This window comes from Hibiscus syriacus, unplaced genomic scaffold, assembly GCF_006381635.1.
Source record: "Hibiscus syriacus cultivar Baekdansim isolate YM2019G1 unplaced genomic scaffold, ASM638163v2 tig00110339_pilon, whole genome shotgun sequence".
Lineage (NCBI taxonomy): Eukaryota > Viridiplantae > Streptophyta > Magnoliopsida > Malvales > Malvaceae > Hibiscus > Hibiscus syriacus.
The window spans coordinates 512,369-533,448 of record NW_024062692.1 but is presented as its reverse complement, the minus strand read 5'-3'; the positions used below and the strand labels follow the sequence as shown (position 1 = coordinate 533,448).

Here is a 21,080-nt window from a genome sequence, read left to right as displayed (position 1 = left end):
ACATAACATCTGTGTTGTGCCCAAACCCGAAAAGCATTTTTTGGACTTCCATGTGCATACAGCAGCCATCAGCGTAACAAATGATTGTCACTGAGGAAGTAAATTGCGTACAAAACATCATGGATAATTCCAAAACAGAGATATTGATAAAAACACCATTATGACAGCCAGAAATAACCATCCGTGGTCCAAGGTGATGTGCGTTTGACGGGGAAGACTCAATGGAATAACACAGAAGAACCAAATGCACCAACAACCAATGAATTAAAACAGGAGGCAGTATCTACAAATGCACTCTATAAACAATGCGAGGATTACTCATTCATAATTTTTGCAACTCGGGTCGTCGGTAAAACTCCTCCACACTCAAAATTGCATATGGCCACTTGAATTTACACCATGGCCCAATCCTGCACAAAGCTAATTCAAAGAGTTGATTTTCACAGCAAGGTTTGCCGTTGAACATTATGTTGTTCCTATATAACCAGACAGTCCAGATAAACTCGAAAAATGCCATATTCCAAATAGGCCTCGAGTCCCTTTTTAGGGATGGACTTGTCGAAGAGTATAGTAGAAAGCCTTTGATGCTTTTAAGGGCAACCAAATTGAATGACCATCGAGAGTTCCACTTATTCCAAACTCTCCACACCACTCTACAATGACATAATAGAACTAAAAGAAATGAGAATGCTTAATTTCGCAAAAAGAAAGAAGTTTTTTTCACGAGGTACAACTCAAAATTCTTAGTTATTTATTTTTACTGACTCGACCATAGACCAATTCCCTTTTTTATTTGGGAGTATTGAATACGCCCATAATTCTGAGCTTCATGTTACTCTTCCCAAGAGACATGTCATGTCAGATCTAGGACATCCCGATTCAATTGAATGGGATGACAATTTCTCATTCCTAATCTGTAAAATAAGAATTTCGATCAAATCACGAATCGTAGTATATTAGACCCTCTAATTCTTTAAGAGGTTTATCTAAAAGATTGACGATATAACTAGGAAGACGCTTCAAATACCATACAAGAGTTACTGGACATGCCAACTTTATGTATCCCATTTGATATCTTCGTATCCGAGAATCATCAAATTCAACTTTACATTGTTCACAAAATTTAGGGCCCTCCTTTTCATTTCCAATTACTCGATAATTTCCACAAGCGCAAATTCCACTTTTTATAGGTCCAAAAATTCTTTCACAAAATAATTCAACCCTTTCGGTTTATTGGTTTTGTAATGAAAAGTATAGGGTTTTGTCACCTCTCCAACGGTTTCTCCACTAGGTAGGATTTTCCTGGCCAAGCACTTATTTTTTTAGGAGAAATTGATCCAATTTGAAGTTGTTGATGTTTATATCGATCGATCATAGAAGAAATTTTTTGATTCATTCCGATTAAGCTTCCTTCCTAATCCTTTATCCTCTTATACTAAATACATTGCCCTGGGTGGATAGCGGGAATCGAACCCAAGTCTTCTAAATTATATAACAATTCAAATGCTTATCAATTAATCAAATTACAAGTTATTATCAATTATTAATTTATAATATTTGTTATTATATTAATTAATATAAATTAATAATATTTATATTAATATATTTCGATTTATAAATCTATATTTCTATATAAATAAATCTATATTTCTATATAGTATTATTAAGTCTCGCCACATAGCACACAAAGGTGGGAATCAATATTGCAAACTCCTCGCCTGGCTAGTTTCGAGATAGTCGGAACCCTTGAAAGTATTAATCTCCACACAAAGGCCTCGACCTTTGGCGGAGCAAGCTTTGCCCAAACCAATTTCCAGACAGGGTCTTTGTCCAACCCTTCACACACTATACTGTTATAAAAGCTGAGTTGAGTATAAGCCATCAACCGATCCTTTCTAAATTAGATGATCCGAGATCTCAGCACCTCCTTCTCCATCAATAATCACACACATAAACTCATCCCAAATAGGGATTTCCCATCCGAATAGAGATACACACAATTCAATGTTCTAGTGCCACGCACCGTTTACCTTAGACCCGAAAGCATTTATCTTACCCGGTTTCCTGACAGATGTAGAGAAGACCATAGGAAATGACTCTTTTAAAGATTTCACTTCGATCCAGTGGTCATCCAGGAATTCCACTAACTGACATCTCCAACAGCACACCAGGTATTTTCCAAAAATGTTGCATCTTCAGGCAAAGACGGCCTAGCGATGTTTTGCCACATCCAGGATGATATCCTCGCATTCACTAGCCAATGAACCAAGGAATTATGGTTAAGCTCATACTTCACCTTGATTACATGTCTCTATAAACTGGTGAAGTTCAAACCAAACCTCCATAACCATTTACTCAGTAAGGCGCGATTCTTCGGCTTTAAATTGAATAGACCTAAGCCACCAAACGCCTTAGGCTTGCACACTTGTTCCCATTTCACCCAGTGGATGGGTCTTTCATAATTCGAGCCCCATAAGAATATCGAGATCAATTTGATAAGGGTTATGCGATCACCAAAGGAAAGGAGTTTCCCTTTCAACCATCGAGTTTGGACTGGAATTTTTCCAGGATCGGGTTCCACAACTTAGCAGTATTTCGATGAAACTCCAGAGGAAGGCCCAAGTATTTTGTGAGAAATGAATCTGCACCACATTTTAGAAACGCAACCCACTTCGAACATTGAGACTCATCCACCCCTATTCCATACATTTTCGATTTCGACATATTAAGGGAGAGCCCAAATGCTAACTCAAACACCCTAAGGACCCTTTTTATGTTTCCTACCATTGCAATGTTCGCTTCCAAAAATATTTCAAGGTTGTCCGCAAATTGTAAATGAGAAACTCTCAAGCTCGATTGCCCGACTTTAATTCCTTGCAATAAACTGAGGGTCACCGCTTTCTGTAGCACCCCATTCAACGCTTCACCCATCAAGTTAAACAAGAGAGGAGACAGTGGGCATCCCTGCCGAAGACCCCTTTTACTTCTAAAGCTATTTGAAGGAGCTCCAGCACTGAAATGGAAGCGGTCGAAATGCACACTCGGATCCAGCTCTGCCATATTTTGCCGAATCCCATTTTCTTCAAAATTAAATCCAAGAAAGCCATATCTACTGAATTGAACGCTTTCCAAAAATCGGATTTAAACACAATAGCCTTCCTTTTGCTTCGGCGCACATCGTCTATGATATCATTGGCGATCAGCGAGCAGTCTGAAATTTGTCTCCCGGGAATGAATGCAAACTGGCACTCCCTAATTAGCTCACCCATTATGCCTTACAATCTTCTGAAGAGCACCCTAGCAACAATCTTGTACAAACTGGTAACTAGAGAAATTGGTCGAAAGTCTTCAATGTTCACAGAGTTGGATTTCTTGGGAATTAACATGATGTGTTGAAATGTCAAAGCTTGGAAAATGAAAATTGGTTCAAGTTAGGCACCTAATAATGCAATGTCAAAATTAGGTGCAACAATGTCAAAATTAGGTGCAATAATGTTTGAAAATTAAATGGGTAAATTATAAACTTTAGTCACTAAATTTTAGGGTATTTATAAGATTAGTCCTTAAGTTTCAACTATAAATACCCTAGAATTATCATTGTTTTCTCCTTGGTAGATCGAGAGAGGTTGTAATTCCTATTTTCTCATAGTGAAATTCTTCTACCGTTGCCCGTGATTTTTACCCTAAATATTTAGGGGTTTTCCACGTAAATTTTGTGTCTCTTTTATCTTTATTTTTATTTTCTCAAATTATCAGTTGCGATTTTGCTCTATCCGATAGTCGTCTTCCGCAACAATTGGTATCTGAGCTAGATTAGAGTGTGTAATATCTGCTTATTGTCTTTGTGATTGCCACCAAAAGGTGGATCCTCCAACATAAGAAAGTAAGAAGTTATTACTCATTCTTTGAAGGTTCCAGAGAACTATTCACGATAGTGAAATAGTGGGAGCTATCCGTAAACGAAGCAATGGCAACGAAATTTGATATTGAAAAGTTCAATGGGAGAAATTTCTCATTGTGGAAATTGAAGATGAAGGTCATCCTAAGGAAAGACGGGTGTCTAGCGGCTATCAATGAAAGGCCGGTGGATTTCGCAGATGACATCAAATGGAACGAGATGGACGACAATGCTATGGCAAACTTTCATCTAGCATTAGCAGATGAAGTATTGTCAAGCATCGAGGAGAAGAAGACAGCTAAGGAGATATGGGATCATCTCATCAAACTGTACGAGGCCATATCGCTGCACAATAAAATTTTCCTTAAGAAGAAATTATACACTCTCCGTATGCCAGAATCTACTTTAGTGACGGAGCACTAAATACACTGAACACCTTATTTTCTCAGCTTACATCCTTAAGCTGTAAAATAGGAGAACAGGAATGTGCTGAACTTCTACTTCAAAGTCTACCGGATTCGTACGATCAACTCATCATCAACTTGACAAACAGTAATGTCACCAGTCTAGTCTTCGATGACGTTGCAGCTGCTGTTCTACAAGAATAAAATTGGCGCAAGAACAAGGAAGACAGACAAGTAAATCTGCAACAAGCAGAAGCATTGACAATGATGAGAGGGAGATCAACAGAACGTGGCCAAAGCAGCAGTCATAAACATGGTAGATCGAAGTCGAGGAGCAAGAAGAATTTAAAGTGCTACCACTGTAGAAAGAAGGGTCACTTGAAGAAGGATTGTTGGAGTCTAAATAAAAACTCCAATCCACAAGGCAATACCGCAAACACTTCAGATGATGGAGATGCTCTATGCTGTGAAGCGTCAACCACCGTGGAAGGCAGAAAAAGATTTGCAGATATATGGCTCATTGATTCGGGAGCGACATATCACATGACCTCAAGAAGAGAATGGTTCTATCATTATGAACCTGTCTCAGGAGGATCTGTGTATAGTTGCAATGATCATGCCTTAGAGATCGTTGGTGTGGGAACCATCAAATTGAAGATGTATGATGGAACAATTAAAGTTGTTCGAGATGTGCGGCACGTGAAAGGTCTGAAGAAAAATTTATTATCCTACGGATTGTTGGATAATAATGCTAGCAAGATTGAAACACGGAAAGGAATCATGAAGGTGTTCCGTGGAGTGCTTGTGGTGCTGAAAGGTGAAAAGATAGCTGCAAACTTGTACATGCTTAAGGGAGAGACATTGCTAGAAGCAGAAGCCTCTGTTGCCTCATGTAGTTCAGATTCTGCAATGCTATGGCATAAGAAACTTGGACACATGTCAGAACAAGGAATGAAAGTCCTTGTGGAGCAAAAGCTACTTCCAGGCTTAACAAATGTATCACTTCCTTTGTGTGAGCATTGCATAACAAGTAAGCAGCACCGGTTGAAATTCAACACATCAAATTCTAGAGGCAAAAGTGTTCTAGAATTGGTTCACTCTGACGTATGGCAAGCACCAGTAACGTCCCTAGGTGGAGCAAAATACTTTGTCTCATTTATTGATGACTACTCCAGGAGATGTTGGGTGCACCCTATTAAGAAGAAGTCAGACGTGTTTTCAACTTTCAAAAACTTCAAAGCACGGGTGGAACTTGATTGTGGAAATAAGATCAAGTGTTTCAGAACAGATAATGGAGGAGAATACACAAGCGAAGAATTTGATGACTTTTGCAGGAAAGAAGGCATCAAAAGACAATTCACAGTGGCGAACACTCCTCAACAAAATGGAGTGGCAGAGCGGATGAACAAAACCTTGTTAGAAAGAACAAGAGCAATGTTGAGGGACGCAGGACTAGAAAAATCATTCTGGGCAAAAGCAATCAATACCGCCTGTTATTTGGTGAATCGAGCTCCATCAACTGCAATAGAGCTGAAGACACCAATGGAGATGTGGACTGGTAAACCAGTTGATTATTCAAACCTCCATGTATTTGGAAGTATTGTGTACGTGATGTACAACGCCCAAGAAATTTCAAAGTTGGATCCAAAATCCAGAAAATACAAATTCTTGGAGTATGCTGATGGAGTAAAGGGGTATCACTTGTGGGATCCCACTGCCCGCAAAGTGATCATTAGCAGGGATGTTATCTTTGTAGAAGATAAGCTACAAAGAAAAGAAGACAATGACAGCGCTGAAAAGTCAGAGATTACACAGATACATGTAGAAAAGGAGTTTGAACAAGGAGATTCTTCTGAAGCAGAACCAGCACATGATGAACAAGAACCAGAGAGTTCTGAAGCTCCAACAACTCGTCAATCAGATCGTGTGAGAAGACGTCCCAATTGGCACTCAGATTATGTTATAGAAGGAAATGTTGCATACTGTCTTTTAACAGAGGACGGTGAGCCATCAACATATCAGGAGGCAATAAACAGCTCAGATGCTTCACTATGGATGATGGCGATGCAAGAAGAAATCGATGCCCTTCATAAAAATAATACATGGGACTTTGTGCCACTACCACAAGGAAGGAAGCCAATTGGCAACAAATGGGTTTTCAAAATCAAGCGAAATGGTGACGATCAAGTGGAGAGGTATTGTGCAAGACTGGTGGTCAAAGGATATGCTCAGAAAGAAGGTATTGATTTCAATGAAATTTTTTCTCCTGTGGTTCGAATAACAATAGTTCGAGTAGTCTTGGCAATGTATGCTACATTAAATTTACATCTGGAACAGCTAGATGTTAAAACAGCTTTTCTTCATGGAAATCTTGAAGAAAAGATTTATATGCTCCAGCCTGAAGGTTTTGAAGAAGACGAAAAGAAGAACTTGGTTTGCAGGTTGAACAAATCTCTGTACGGTCTAAAGCAGGCGCCGAGGTGTTGGTATAAGAGATTTGATTCCTTCATTATGTTCCTTGGATACAACAGACTTAATGCAGACCCTTGTGCTTATTTCAAGAGGTCTGGTGATAACGATTTTGTATATTGCTGTTGTATGTGGATGACATGTGGTTGCAGGACCCAACAAAGATCATATTGAAGAATTGAAGGCACAACTGGCTAGGGAATTTGAAATGAAGGACTTGGGATCAGCAAACAAGATTCTAGGGATGCAAATTCACCGAGACAGAAGTAATAGGAAGATTTGGCTTTCACAAAAGAATTACTTGAAGAAGATCTTGTCACGATTCAACATGCAAGATTGTAAGCCAATTTCTACCCCTCTTCCTATTAACTTCAAATTATCCTCCAGTATGAGTCCTAGCAGTGAAGAAGAGAGGATGGAGATGTCTCGAGTACCGTATGCATCAACAGTGGGAAGTTTAATGTTCGCTATGATATGCACAAGACCAGACATTGCACAAGCAGTGGGAGTGGTTAGTCGGTACATGGCGAATCCAGGCAAAGAGCATTGGAATATTGTAAAGAGGATCCTAAGATACATCAAAGGGACCTCAAATATTGCATTATGTTACGGAGGATCAAACTTACTAATCAATGGGTATATAGATTCTGACTATGCAGGGGATTTGGATAAAAGCAAATCTACTACAGGATATGTGTTCAAAGTTGTTGGTGGAGCTGTAAGCTGGGTTTCAAAATTGCAGTCAGTTGTGGCTACGTCCACAACAGAGGCAGAATATGTAGCAGCTACACAAGCCAGTAAAGAAGCAATTTGGTTGAAGATGCTATTGGAGGAGCTTGAGCACAATCAAGAGTATGTCTCTCTGTTTTGTGCCAGTCAAAGCGCCTTGCATCTAGCAAGGAATCCAGCATTTCATTCAAGGACTAAGCACATACGAGTTCAGTATCATTTCATTCGTGAAAAGGTGGAAGAAGGAACGGTAGATATGCAGAAGATCCATACCAAAGACAACATAGCAGATTTCATGACGAAGGCGATCAACGCTGATAAATTTACCTGGTGTCGATCCTCTTGTGGCCTGTCAGAGACGTAAGTAACATGATGGTACAAGGTAGAAAGAATGGTGTGAAGATATGATTGTTCCAATCAAATCTTCAAGTGGGAGATTGTTGAAATGTCAAAGCTTGGAAAATTGGTTCAAGTTAGGCACCTAATATTGCAATGTCAAAATTAGGTGCAACAATGTCAAAATTAGGTGCAATAATGTTTGAAAATTAAATGGGTAAATTATAAACTTTAGTCACTAAACTTTAGGGTATTTATAAGATTAGTCCTTAAGTTTCAACTATAAATACCCTAGCTCATTTAGCTTCAAAATCATCCCAAAGCATTCTAGCTTTCTTCCAATACTAGAGAGATTTTAGAGAGTTTCTTGAGAGTTGTTTTCTCCTTTTTATCTAGAGAGAATTATCATTGTTTTCTCCTTAGTAGATCGAGAGAGGTTGTAATTCCTATTTTCTCATAGTGAAATTCTTCTACCGTTGCCCGTGGTTTTTACCCTAAATTTTTAGGGGTTTTCCACGTAAATTTTGTCTCTTTTATCTTTATTTTTATTTTCTCAAATTATCAGTTGCGATTTTGCTCTATCCGATAGCCGTCTTTCGCAACATGATGAACATTTGGTTAAATTCTTCTAACCTCAAATTACCACTGTGGAACTCCTCGAAAAGGTTGAGTACCTCATCTTTTAACACATGCCAAAAGTTTTGAAAAAACACAAGATTAAATCCATCCAGACCAGGAGCACGCAACCATCCACTGACTTTATTGCAGTCTGAATTTCTTCCTCTGAGAAAGGGATCTCGAGTAATCTTCGGGAAGACGGGCTAAGTTTCTTTAGTGGCACATCCAGCCTTTTAATTGGAATGGTCTCAATTTTGGTGAAACATTCATGGAAAAATTCTTTGAAAGCATTAGAAATCTGTCTGGTATCCTTGATCAGTGAATCCCCAACACGAACTGTAGAATGCGTTTCTTCCTTCCCCTGGCAATCGCAGTGAGATGGAAGAATTTGGAGTTCCTATCCCTCTCCTTCAACCACCTTAACCGGGATTTTTGAAGCCACTCCCTTTCCTCTTTACGGAATCGCTCCTATAAATTCTCCCTTAAGCCTCGGATTTCATTTACGAGCCCACCATTAGTATTTGAAAGCAAAATGGAATTTTCAAGAGCTTCTAATTCGCCTTCAAGCTCCGCAATAGACTCTGATTCTGTTTCGCTCTTCTCTTTATGCCAATGTTTGGTAGCAGTCTTAACCTCTGCCAACAACGCTCCCACGTCTTTGCCTTTGTACGCTCGCCCAATAGACTTAATCAGTTTCACATATTCCATATCATCCGACCAATGAGAGAACCATTTAAAGTATCCCCTACCCCTCGGTTCAGTGACCTCTTTCAGCAAAATCGGGTTATGGTATGAGATGTTTCGCGATAAAGTGCATTGTACCAATGTTGGAAGGTTACAGACAATTTCAGGAGCAACTAAAAATCTATCCAACCTGCACGCAGTTGGATGTTCCCCGCCTCTCATCCATGTAAATGGACTTCCATGACAGCAATGTCGACTAGTCCCATGCTTTGAATAAAGTCAAAAAAGTCTGCCATTAACCTGACATCATATACAACACCCACTTTCTTTTCACCCTGCTTAACAGTGTTGAATTCTCCTCCGATGATAGCTGGTATCCCTAATCCATCAATGAATTCATTGAGTTATACCAAGAATGCTTCTCTTTATCTATAAACGTTTGGAGCGTACACGTTCACTACCACAACATTCATCTGTAGGGTAGGACAAAACCTTCAAGCGCCAAAAATCTGCAATTCGGCGTAATTGTCTTTACTAAAAAAAAATCTTTATCCCATAAACTTATTAAGCCACCAGCAGCTCCCTCGGATGGCACTATTGTAGCTTCGCTGAAATTCCTCCATTTAATCCGGTTTAAAAATAATGTTATTTATTATGGACAATTTTGATTAATGTATGAGAACTGTCGTAACCGGTTTTTGCCCGGGCACGAAATTTTTACTTGGCGGAAAAAATATAATGAATAAATAAATGTTTTTGATTTTAAAAAAATATTTTGGTAGTCGCCATTGACCTTTTTGGGTTAGGTAGGTCAAATAAAAACAATCTTTTAAAATAGTTTTAAGAAAACATAATTTAAAAAATAAACTGATCTGCGTATAACCAAAAAAAATTAATAAAAAGGGATTTGTTGTCGATTACGTTTAGGGAAAGATTAGCACCCCTATAACGCTCAAAATTGGTACTTATTAATTATAAATTGTCTCTATTATTAGAAATTTAAGAATTCAAAGATATATTTAATTCATAATTTTGAAATTTCAAATTTATTACTATAATTTTAAGAAAAATATATTAACTTTTATATTTTTATAAATAAGATATTTATTTACTTAAAAATATCAGAAAAAGACTTCTAGCTACTTTAAGACAGTCATTTTCTTAATATTAAAAAATAAATAAATATTAAAATATTATTATTTTTTCTAAAAGTAATATAAAATTAAATTTATAAATAGGATTTTTATTTAATAAAACAAATAATAAATAAATAAATATTTTTATATATATATATGACTAAATAATAATAATAATAATTAAATATATTGAAAATAAACATATAAAATTAAAACAATAACTAAAATAAATGAAATTAAAACTATAATATTAAAATATAAAAAGTAATAAAACTAGTAATTAAATGAAAGTATTAAAATTAGTGACTAAATTATAACATTTTAAAATAAAGTGCCCTAATTCATAATTAATCATTTAAAATTATAGGGGCTAAACATGCTATTTTACCTTATTATTAATTTAATGACTAAAATAAATATATAAAATTCGGACATCAAATTCAATTAAATTAAAACATGCTATTCGGGATTAAAATATAAATTATTAAAATTAGAGCACTAATCTATTTTTTACCTAAAATTATCTATTATTTTATGTAAAGGACTAAAATACATAAAATTAAAATTATGAAATTGAATTAAAAGTCCCAAGATTTGATTTCGGTGACTAAAATATAAAATTACAAAGTTGGGATGGAATCGGGTATAATTAACCCATAAGCGAAATTACACAAAGGCCCTCACCAAAACTACGTCGTTTTGGTGAGGGTATTTAAACCCTATTATAGCCAGCCTTAAGGCCAATTTTTTCATTTCTTCTCTTCTCCTTTCTCTCTAAGGGAGAGAAAAAAATTTCTCTCTCGCCTCTCTCTAAGATTCCCTCACCGGAGGGAATCCAATCGCCAGCCGATAGCCATACGCCGCCGTCGATCCCACCGGCGACGGTGGCCGGAAAATACAAAATTGTCCCAAATGATAGATCCGAGCGATCTATACCCAAATCCGACCCTCATTTATCCTAAAAAGCTAGGGATTTTTGCAAATCTGAAGAAATACCTTTGGTATTTCAGTTTCTGTGGTGGCGCGTAGAGGAGCGTGGTTACTCCGGTGATGGCGTGGCGTCCTCAGTAAGTATCTCTCTTATTATTTTTCCTGATATTTGGTGGTTTTGGTTGTTGTTGGTTCTCTGGCTTGCTTCGTGTCTCTCTTTGCAGGTTCGGTCGATGGCTTTATAGCCATCACCGGCGCTTGCTTCGGACCGGATAATAAGGCAGAGTTTGGTGAGTCACCAAACCTAAAGTGGTGACTCACCCTAAAGCTTGAAACGTGGGCGGCTGGCGTTGATATTTCTGGAGTCTTCAGTGGGTGTCGTGGCAACGAGCGTCAGTAGCGTGGAGCGGTGGCAGTGAAGACGGTGGCCGTGTGGCCCTAGGGTATCATAACCTTAGGGTTTCTGCTGGGATCATCTTGACCGTTGGATCTAAACCAGATCCAATGGTGGACAAGGAGAGGCGGCTGAAGCTGAGATGAAAACCTTAGTTGGGTTTTAGGGTTTCTGGTAGGTTTGGGTTGGTCTGTTTGGGCTCTTGTAAATGGGCCTCGGGTTTGGTTGGGCTTGAATTGTAATAATAATAATAATAATAATAATAATAATAATAATAATTATAAAATAATTATAGTAATAAATAAAATAATAATATCAATAATAATATAAAAACAAATGGATGAAAAAATTAGTATCTTCAGCTGCCCCTCTTTGCTCATTCTTGTGTTAACAAGAATAGAGCAATGACGAAAAGATAATAAGTTTTTTTATCCATTTGACTTCACTTGATTATGATGGCAATGTTGAACAGGTTCTTCTTTGGGATTAGTTCTTCTCATTATGAACTCTTCTATTCTTCCATTGAGGATGACAATTTATCTCCTTCTGTGATGTAATCTAGCAAAAAGTTGAACAAATTCTTCTTTTTCAGATGAGTTCTTCTCATTATGAACTCCTTCTGAAAATGCTGATTTTTAAAAGAGGGGTTGTTAATTCAACTTTAATATGATGAATTAAGGCAAAGTTGAACAAATTCTTCTCACTATGAACTTCTTCTCCTTCTTCATATGAGTTATTCTCATTATGAACTGTTTCGAAAATGTTGATGATGATCTATCTCCTTCTGCGATAGAGTCATGCAAAAGGTTTAACAAGCTCTTCTCATTACTTCTTCTTCCTCTTCAGATAAGTTCTTCTCATTATGAACTTTCTCTGGAAAAGTTGATGCTGATCTATCTCCTTCTGTGATTGAGTCATGCAAAAGGTTGAACAAGTTCTTCTCATTATGAACTTCTTCTTCTTGTTCAGATAAGTTCTTCTCATTATGAACTTTCTCTAGAAAAGTTGATGTTGATCTATCTCCTTCTGTGATAGATTCATGCAAAAGGTTGAACAAGTTCTTCTCATTATGAACTTCTTCTTCCTCTTCAGATAAGTTATTCTCATTATGAAATTTCTCTGGAAAAGTTGATGTTGATCTATCTCCTTTTGTGATAGAGTCATGCAAAAGGTTGAACAAGTTCTTCTCATTATGAACTTCTTCTTCCTCTTCAGATAAGTTCTTCTCATTATGAACTTTCTCTGGAAAAGTTGATGTTGATATATCTCCTTCTGTGAAAGAGTTATGCAAAAGGTTGAACAAGTTCTTCTCATTATGAACTTCTTCTTCCTCTTCAGATAAGTTCTTCTCATTATGAACTTTCTCTGGAAAAGTTGATGCTTTGTTAATCTTTGAAATTCCTGTCAAATATTGAACATTGATAAAATGAATGAAAATGCCCCTATTTTTGCAAATGTCTAAATATGATGCATGAATGTTCAGTTCATTTTTATTTGATTTTGAAGTGGCCAACTCGGTCTTCATTCACTTAGTCAAAATTATTTCAAGCTGGTATTCTCTTTTTTGGAAGAGACACTATATTCTCTTTGCTTCATTTGCGTTAAAGTCTCAGAAGAAATGTTTCATTCACAAAATTCTTGTTGCGGTCAGAATTATGACCTTGTTGCCTTATTTTATCATGGATAACACCGGCTTTATTTGTTTGGACTTGTGTAGAAATCCAATAAATCTTTCTTCTTTGAAAAGAGAATCTATCATCTTTGAAGAGAGAATTTGTCATCTTTGAAGAGAAAATCTATCATCTTTGAAGAATGTATCTATCATCTTTGAAGAATGTAGATGTAGATATGTCAAACTTAATAGATAAAAAGAGAGCAGTATCTGTTCTGATTTAACTCTTGAAACACATCATAAGGAGGATTTATCCTAATTTCTTTCATGAATCCACATCTAATCAGATCTCGAACAAACCATTCAGACCATATCATGTTGAGATGCTTAATAACACTGTGATGTTCAACCTTAGTTGGCTCCACTAGTTTCTTGTTGTTAAAATTTCAGCTTCCCTTCTGTGGAAAGAAATCTTCATCATATATATCACTTCAAACCTTGGGGTTGAAGAAGACAAACTTTATTTTGGATCAATAAATGGAAACACTATATGATCACAACATTGGTTCAGCACCATAATTACTGGTTCGTAAAACATTTGACAACACATTCATCCTTTCCTGTGGCTTCTGCCCATAATTTATTTTCTGCTTTTTTGTTTTACTTGCTTCCAAATTACTCTATGATGGTAATAACTTGTTCGCTTTTCAACAATGATTGCAAATGTTGATAAGACTTACTTTGTATTCCATGCACTTAAAAGTATTAACATAAAGTGATAGCTAGAAATTTTATTTGTTTCAAAATTATGTTAATCCATTTGCAAGATGTTTATATAAAAGAATAAATTGAATTTCGAAAATAAATTGAATTTCGAAAAGATAAACTTGGAATCTATTAATAAATATATAAAAATGTATTCAAAGTCATGGAAAACATAGGAATAATAAAAATTTAAATGACTCAACAAATTATTAGCATAAGTATTTCTAAACTAATCAACTTGATATAATTTAGAGCACTGAGGTAAGCTTATGTCTGGAAGATCTTGAACGTTGCCAGAATGCTTGTAGATGTGAAGTTCCTCCCAAAATATCAAGCTCTTAAGAGGGTTTAATTGTCAGGTGCCTAATATCAACATACATTTGAGCCGCCTTTTCAGGTTTTCAACTCAAATCCTTTCTTTGGTTACAAGACTCCCTTTGCAGGTTTTAATCTTGACCCTCATTTTCTTTATTATTTTTTTTCATTTTTTTTATTTCGTTTTTTCTTTTTTTTTTTTTCTTCTTTTTCTTCTTCAAACATAATATTTCTTGACAGAATCTGAGTTTATTGGGTTTCTCAAAACTTTTTCATCCATTTCTGCCAAGATCAACGCTCCTCCGAAAAAGGCTTTTTTTTACAACATATGGCCCTTCCCAATTATGCATCTATTTCCCACGGAAATCTTTATGTATAGGCAAGATCCTTTTCAGTACTAGATCACCCTCTTGGAATTTTCTTAGATGTATTTTCTTATCATGAGACTTCATCATCCATTTCTGATACATCTGCCCATGGCAAATAGCTTTCAATCTCTTCTCCTCAATAAGGTTCAATTGATCACATCGAGCTTGGATCCATTCAGACTCATCCAATTTTACCTCTCTCAAGATTCGAAGTGACGGGAACTCAACTTCAATTGGTAGGACTGCTTCAATTCCATAAACTAAAGAAAAAGGCGTTGCCCCAGTAGATGTTCACATAGTAGTTCGATATGCATATAAGGAAAAAGGTAATTTCTCGTGCCAATCTTTGTAAGTTTCAGTAGTCTTTGTAATGATTCTCTTGATGTTCTTATTTGCTGCTTCAACTGCCCCATTCATCTTTAGGCGATATGCCACTGAGTTTGCATGCTTGATCTTAAACTGTGCACAAAGTTCAGTCATTATTTTGTTGTTCAAATTCATAGCATTATTTGTAATGATTCTCTCTGGTAGCCCATACCAGCAGATTATTTCTTTTTTATAAATTTGCAAACTGTAGACCTTTTAATATTGGCATATGAAGCAGCTTCAACCCACTTGGTAAAATAGTCAATTACCACTAGGATGAAACAATGTCCATTTGATGCTTTTGGTGTAATTGCCCCAATGACGTCTATTCCCCACATAGAAAATGGCCAAGGTGCTGTCATTACATGTAAAGGCGATAGAGGTGAATGAATCTTATCTACATAACTGGCATTTATGACATCTCCTTGCATAATCAATGCAATTTGTATGCATGTAGCCCAATAATACCCATATCTCATTATTTTTCTAGCTATGGAAAGACCACTTGCATGTGTTCCACATATCCCACCATGTACTTCCTCAATAATGCTTCTGGCTTCGCTATTATTTACACATCTCAATAGCATTTGATCATTGCTTCTTCTATACAAAGTTTCTCTATCAAGAAAGTATCCAATAGCCATTCTTCTTCTACACTGTAGCAATGTGCAGGAATTTCACATACTTGCATTTTGATTGGCATCATATCAACTTTTTTAGTTGCTTGAAACATAGTAGCTAATGTAGCCAAAGCATCTGCCATTTGATTTTCCTCTCGAGGGAGATAGTTGAATGTGACTCTCTTAAATTCTTTCATTAATTCAAGGATGAAATCTCGGTATTCCAGCAATTTGGGATCTTTGGTTTCTCATTCTCCTCGTAATTGATACACCACTAACGATGAATCTTCATATATCTTGAGAAATTTAATTTTCCTTTCTATGGTTGCCTTCAATCCCATGACACAAGCTTCATATTCCGCCATGTTATTGGTGCAAACGAACTCCAATCTGCTTGTAAAAGGATAATAAATATTTTCTGGGGAAATTAACACTGCCCCAATTCCTCGTCCCAAGGCATTGGATGCTCCATCAAAATAAAGCTTCCAGGATTCATCATTTGTTCTGACTTCTTCATTCATGGATATGCACAACAAATCTTCATCTGGAAAATTAAAACTCAAAGATTGATAATCATCTGATACACGACTGGCCAGAAAATTAGCTATGACACTTCCTTTTATTACTTTTTGGTTGACATATACGATATCAAACTCGGATAATAACATCTGCCATTTTGCCTGTCAAAGCTGGTGATTCCATTAAGAACTTTAAAGGATCAAGTCTAGATATCAGCCAAGTGGTATGATGTAATATGTATTGTCTGAGTCTTCGAGTAGCCCACACCAAGGCACAACATAATTTTTGTATTAGTGGGTATTGAATTTCACAATCAATAAACTTCTTACTCAGATAATAAATGGCTTTTCTTTTCTTCCAAACTCATCATGTTGTCCCAGTACGCATCCCATCGAATTTTCAAAGACTGTCAAGTAGAGAATTAATGGTCTATCAGGCACTGGTGATACTAAAATGGGACATTGGATAAATATTTCTTAATAATAATATCCAAAGTTTCTTGACATTCATCATTCCAAACTTTAGGATTGTTCTTTCGAAGTAACTTGAACACTGGATCACATTTGTCAGTTAATTGAGAAATGAATCGAGATATATAATTTAATCTTCCCAAAAAGCCTCGAACTTCTTTTTTTGTGTTAGGTGGTGGAAGATCTTGAATTGCTTTTACTTTATCTGGATCAATCTCAATTCCTTTTTTGCTGACTACAAATCCCAAAAGCTTCTCTAATGTTACCCCAAAAGTGCATTTAGTGGGGTTGAGCTTTAATTGATACTTTCTCAATCTTTGGAAAAGCTTTCTTAGATTTTGAATATGTTCTTCTTTGGTTCGAGACTTGGCAATCATGTCATCCACATATACTTCAATCTCTTTATGCATCATGTCGTGGAACAGAGTTACCATTGCTCTCTGATACGTTGCCCCTGCATTTTTCAATCCAAATGGAATTACTTTATAACAAAATGTGCCCCACATGGTTACAAATGTTATTTTTTCCATGTCCTCAGGGTTCATTTTTATCTGATTATATCCTGGAAATCCATCCATAAAGAAAAACCATGCATGTCCTACAGTATTGTCCACTAATGTGTCTATGTGATGTAATGGAAAGTTATCTTTCGGACTAGCTTTGTTAAGATCTCTGTAATCCACACACATTCGAACTTTCCCATTCTTCTTTGGTACTGGAACTATGTTGGCTACCCATTCCGGATATTAGGCTACCTGTAGGAATCCTACATTAATCTGATTCATCACTTCCTCTTTAATATGAAACAACATTTCTAGTCTCATTCGTCTGAGCTTTTGTTGAACAGGTTTATATTCTGGACTGATCGGAAGTTTATTGACCACTTTATTTGTACTCAAACCAGGCATATCTTGATAAGACCAGACGAAGATATCTTTGAACTCTTGGAGGAGATTCATCAATTCTTGTTTTATCTGGACTGACAAAGTAGTACTAATTTTAACTTCTTTCATTTCTTCATCGGTTCCCAGATTTATAGTCTCAATTTCTTCTTTGTGAGGTAAAATTTGTTTATCTACTTTTTTTATCAGTCTTAGCAATTCGGTAGGAACATCACATTCTACTTCATCCTCACACTCATTGATTTTCTCCAAACATATGGGCCGCTCTAAACTTTTCTCATGATTAAATTTATGAATAATCATGTAATTAACATTGTGACACCTGCAAATTTAAACCGGACATATTTCCGAAGGATATAGTAAATTTATGAAATAAATATAAAGAATGAGAAATAATGAATGTAAAAAATGTAAGGTATAAAGAATGATTGCCATTTGAGAATTTTAAGAAAACTTGTTATATTCAATATTAAGTGAACTTAACATAATTGCCCTTACAAGATAACAAAAAGTTTTCATATTCTTGGGCTAAAACATAAAGGTTAGTTATGAGTATTACTCTAAGTTAATACTAAAAACTATAGGGAGATCCTCAGCAGTCCAATTGTTAAGTGTTTCACCAGGAAGACAAGGGTGAATTCCAGCCAAGTATTTGTCAGTCTTGTGCTCATTTGTGATCATGTTGATAAATAATCCTCCCATAGCTTCTTCAACCATGCTTTGATCTTTTGGTCAACTTTTCTTCTTTAAGAGCATCAACCAGTTGTTTCTCCACATTAACCATTCCTTCTGATTTGAATGTAGAATTCAAGTGAGGGAAAGACATGCGTTCCCATGAGACTTCTTCTCCTTTTAGTCTTGCTCTTCTATCTTCACCTCTTCTTTTCATCTCTTTGTTCCTTTGCTGAAAGTTAGGCTTAAATCCAAGCCCAAAACATCTTTCTTCATCTTCATACTACAGGAACTGAACTTCCCTGAAGATTCCTTCCCAAACCTTTCCCAATTTTAGCTCATATGCCTAAAGTCTATCGTGCAGTCATTTTAGTGCAATCAAACAATCTAGGATGTGGAATTTTTCTTCCATCAGCAATAAAGGTTGCATTGACAAATTCCAAAGCTCGGAAAGAGCACTCGAGAGTATCATCATTGGTTTCAATATACGGAGCATCACTTGTTATAGAAGCAAATGATTTCTTCCTCAGCTCCTACACATATTAGTTGACCATCAACAACGAACTTCAGTTTCTGATGCAATGAAGAAGGAACAGCTCTTGTAGAATGAATCCATGGCCTCCCCAATAAACAATTATATGTAGGGTGGATATCCATTACCACAAAATCAACATTGTACACTATTGGTTCGATCAACAATGGTATTTTCATTTATCCCAGCACCTCCTTTTGAGTGCTATCAAAAGCTCTCACTATGTTCTGATAATTCTTCATGTGCGATTTATCCACCAGCATCTTTTGCAGTGTGACCATTGGCATCAAGTTAAGAGCATATCCATTATCAATTAACACTCCTGGCAAAACATGGCCATGATAATGTGTGGTAATATTCAAAGCTTTCACTGATCCCATTCCACCTTTAGGTGTTTCATCATCAGTGAACGTTATGTAATTATCAGCGGCTATGTTCCCCAAAATCTTGTCAAGCTTGTTGAGAAATATATCTTCAGGGATTAATGTTTGATTAAGAACTTTCATCAAGGCATTTCTGTGTACTTATGAATTCATCAACAAATCAAGAATTGAAATTCGTGCTTGTTGTTTATGTAGTTGTTCAACCACACTATATTCGCTATGTTTCAGAAATTTCAAAAATTCTTGTTCTTATTTTTTTGTTACGGGCTCATTGACGGTTGGCGGGGATTCATCATCAAATACCTTTTGGGTTATCACTGTAGTTTTTCCCTTTGCTTTTGCCTGTTCTGATACATTCGATGTCTCGGAAGAATAACACCTCCCACTTCTTGTAAAGAATCTGACTTCACTTACTGATTCAGAGGTCGAATCTACACTCTTTATTTTCTCTTCTGCTTTTTCCAGAGGAACAGATCCTCCTACCATTGAAACATTGGTAGTATAATTCCAAGGTACCTTGTGGGTATCCTTATATAGAAATAGTAGAGGAGTTGTGATAACCACTTTCGGTTTTGTTGGTGCAGGATTCACTGTAGATGATTTCACAATGATGATCACGGGATCACTTGTTCTCTGATTAGGTTTGGAATCTTCTGATGCGCAAACGTCATCTTCTCTTTTTCTTGGTTATTCTTCAAATAACTCTATCTCTTTGTCATTCATTAGTTTTTGCACCAATCCCATAAATTCAGGGCATATTTGAATTCCATGTCCCTTTTCTTGATGATATTCACAATAATTTTTGCCTTTATTAGGCTTTGGCTTGAATTGTTGTTGAATCATACCAGATAGGGAGAGTTGTTGAAATATCCAACCAAAGGGAGATTTAATTTCAAAAACATCGTTTTTTGCTTCCATTCCATTTTCTTCTGGATTGCGTTCACGTTTTTATCTCCATGATTTGGCAACGGATGATTTGACGTAACTGGTGAATTGAATTCCAATTTTCTAGTATTAATCAAATTTTAGACCCCCTTTTAAATGTTAAACAATTTTCAATGGAATGACCGTAATTCCGTCATGATAAACACAGTGCGCTTTTACATCATACCATGGAAGGAATGGTGGTTGCATAAGAATCAACGGATAGGGTCGTATGACATCTTCCTTTAACAGCGAATCATAGATCTCAGCATAGGGCACTAGTAATGGTGTAAAGGATAACCTTTCATTTTCCCTACGAGATCCTCTGGATTCCGTTCGATTAGTGTTTGTTTCCTCCTTCTTAACCTTTTCCTGGGTTATAGTAACACTTTTCGAAGTATCCTTATTGTAGGCGTTCGCATTATTAACTTTATTCTCCTTTTTTTCGATACATAGGTCTTTTGGAACCAGACCCCTCACTTGATTCCATTTTGCCACTTTTCATGACATTTTCAATGAGTTCTCCAGAAATGACCAGATCTGCAAAATTTCTGGTTGTATTCCCCATTAAATGGCCTAAATATGGAGCATTTAAAGTGTGGATGAACATCACTGTGGCTTCTTTTTCTGATAGTGGTGGCTGAACTTGGACCGCTGTGTCACGCCATCTCTGAGCGTACTGTCTGAATGTTTCATTATTCTTTTTCTCCAAATTTTGGAGAGCCATCTATCAGGAACCATATCTGTAACGTGGTGGTACTGCTCTAGAAATACTTTTGCTAGATCTTTCCAGGATCTGATGTGGGCTTTGGTCAATTGAGTATACCACTTTAAGGTTGGTCTTGTCAAACTATCTTGAAAGCAATGAATTAACAATTTCTCGTCTTTCACATGACTTGCCATTCTGCGAAACATGGTAATATGGGACGAAGGGCATGTAGTACCGTCATATCTTTCAAATTCAGGAACTTTGAACTTAATAAGGATGATTAGGTCCGGGACTAAACTCAACTCACTGCATCAAACCCATAGAA

General features: G+C 36.4%; 1 protein-coding gene across 1 annotated transcript; it reads right to left on the bottom strand.

Moving 5' to 3' along the window:
• Positions 1-2,535: 2,535 nt before the first annotated feature.
• LOC120120535 (uncharacterized mitochondrial protein AtMg01250-like) lies at positions 2,536-3,060 on the bottom strand. Its single transcript, XM_039140164.1, has one exon. It carries the CDS (start codon positions 3,058-3,060, stop codon positions 2,536-2,538), a length of 525 nt encoding a protein of 174 aa, XP_038996095.1.
• Between the last annotated feature and the right edge of the window lie 18,020 nt (positions 3,061-21,080).

Coding starts and splice junctions, on each gene's coding strand:
- LOC120120535 (XM_039140164.1), bottom strand. CDS start 3,060: ATGGCAGAGCTGGATCCGAGTGTGCATTTCGACCGCTTCCATTTCAGT.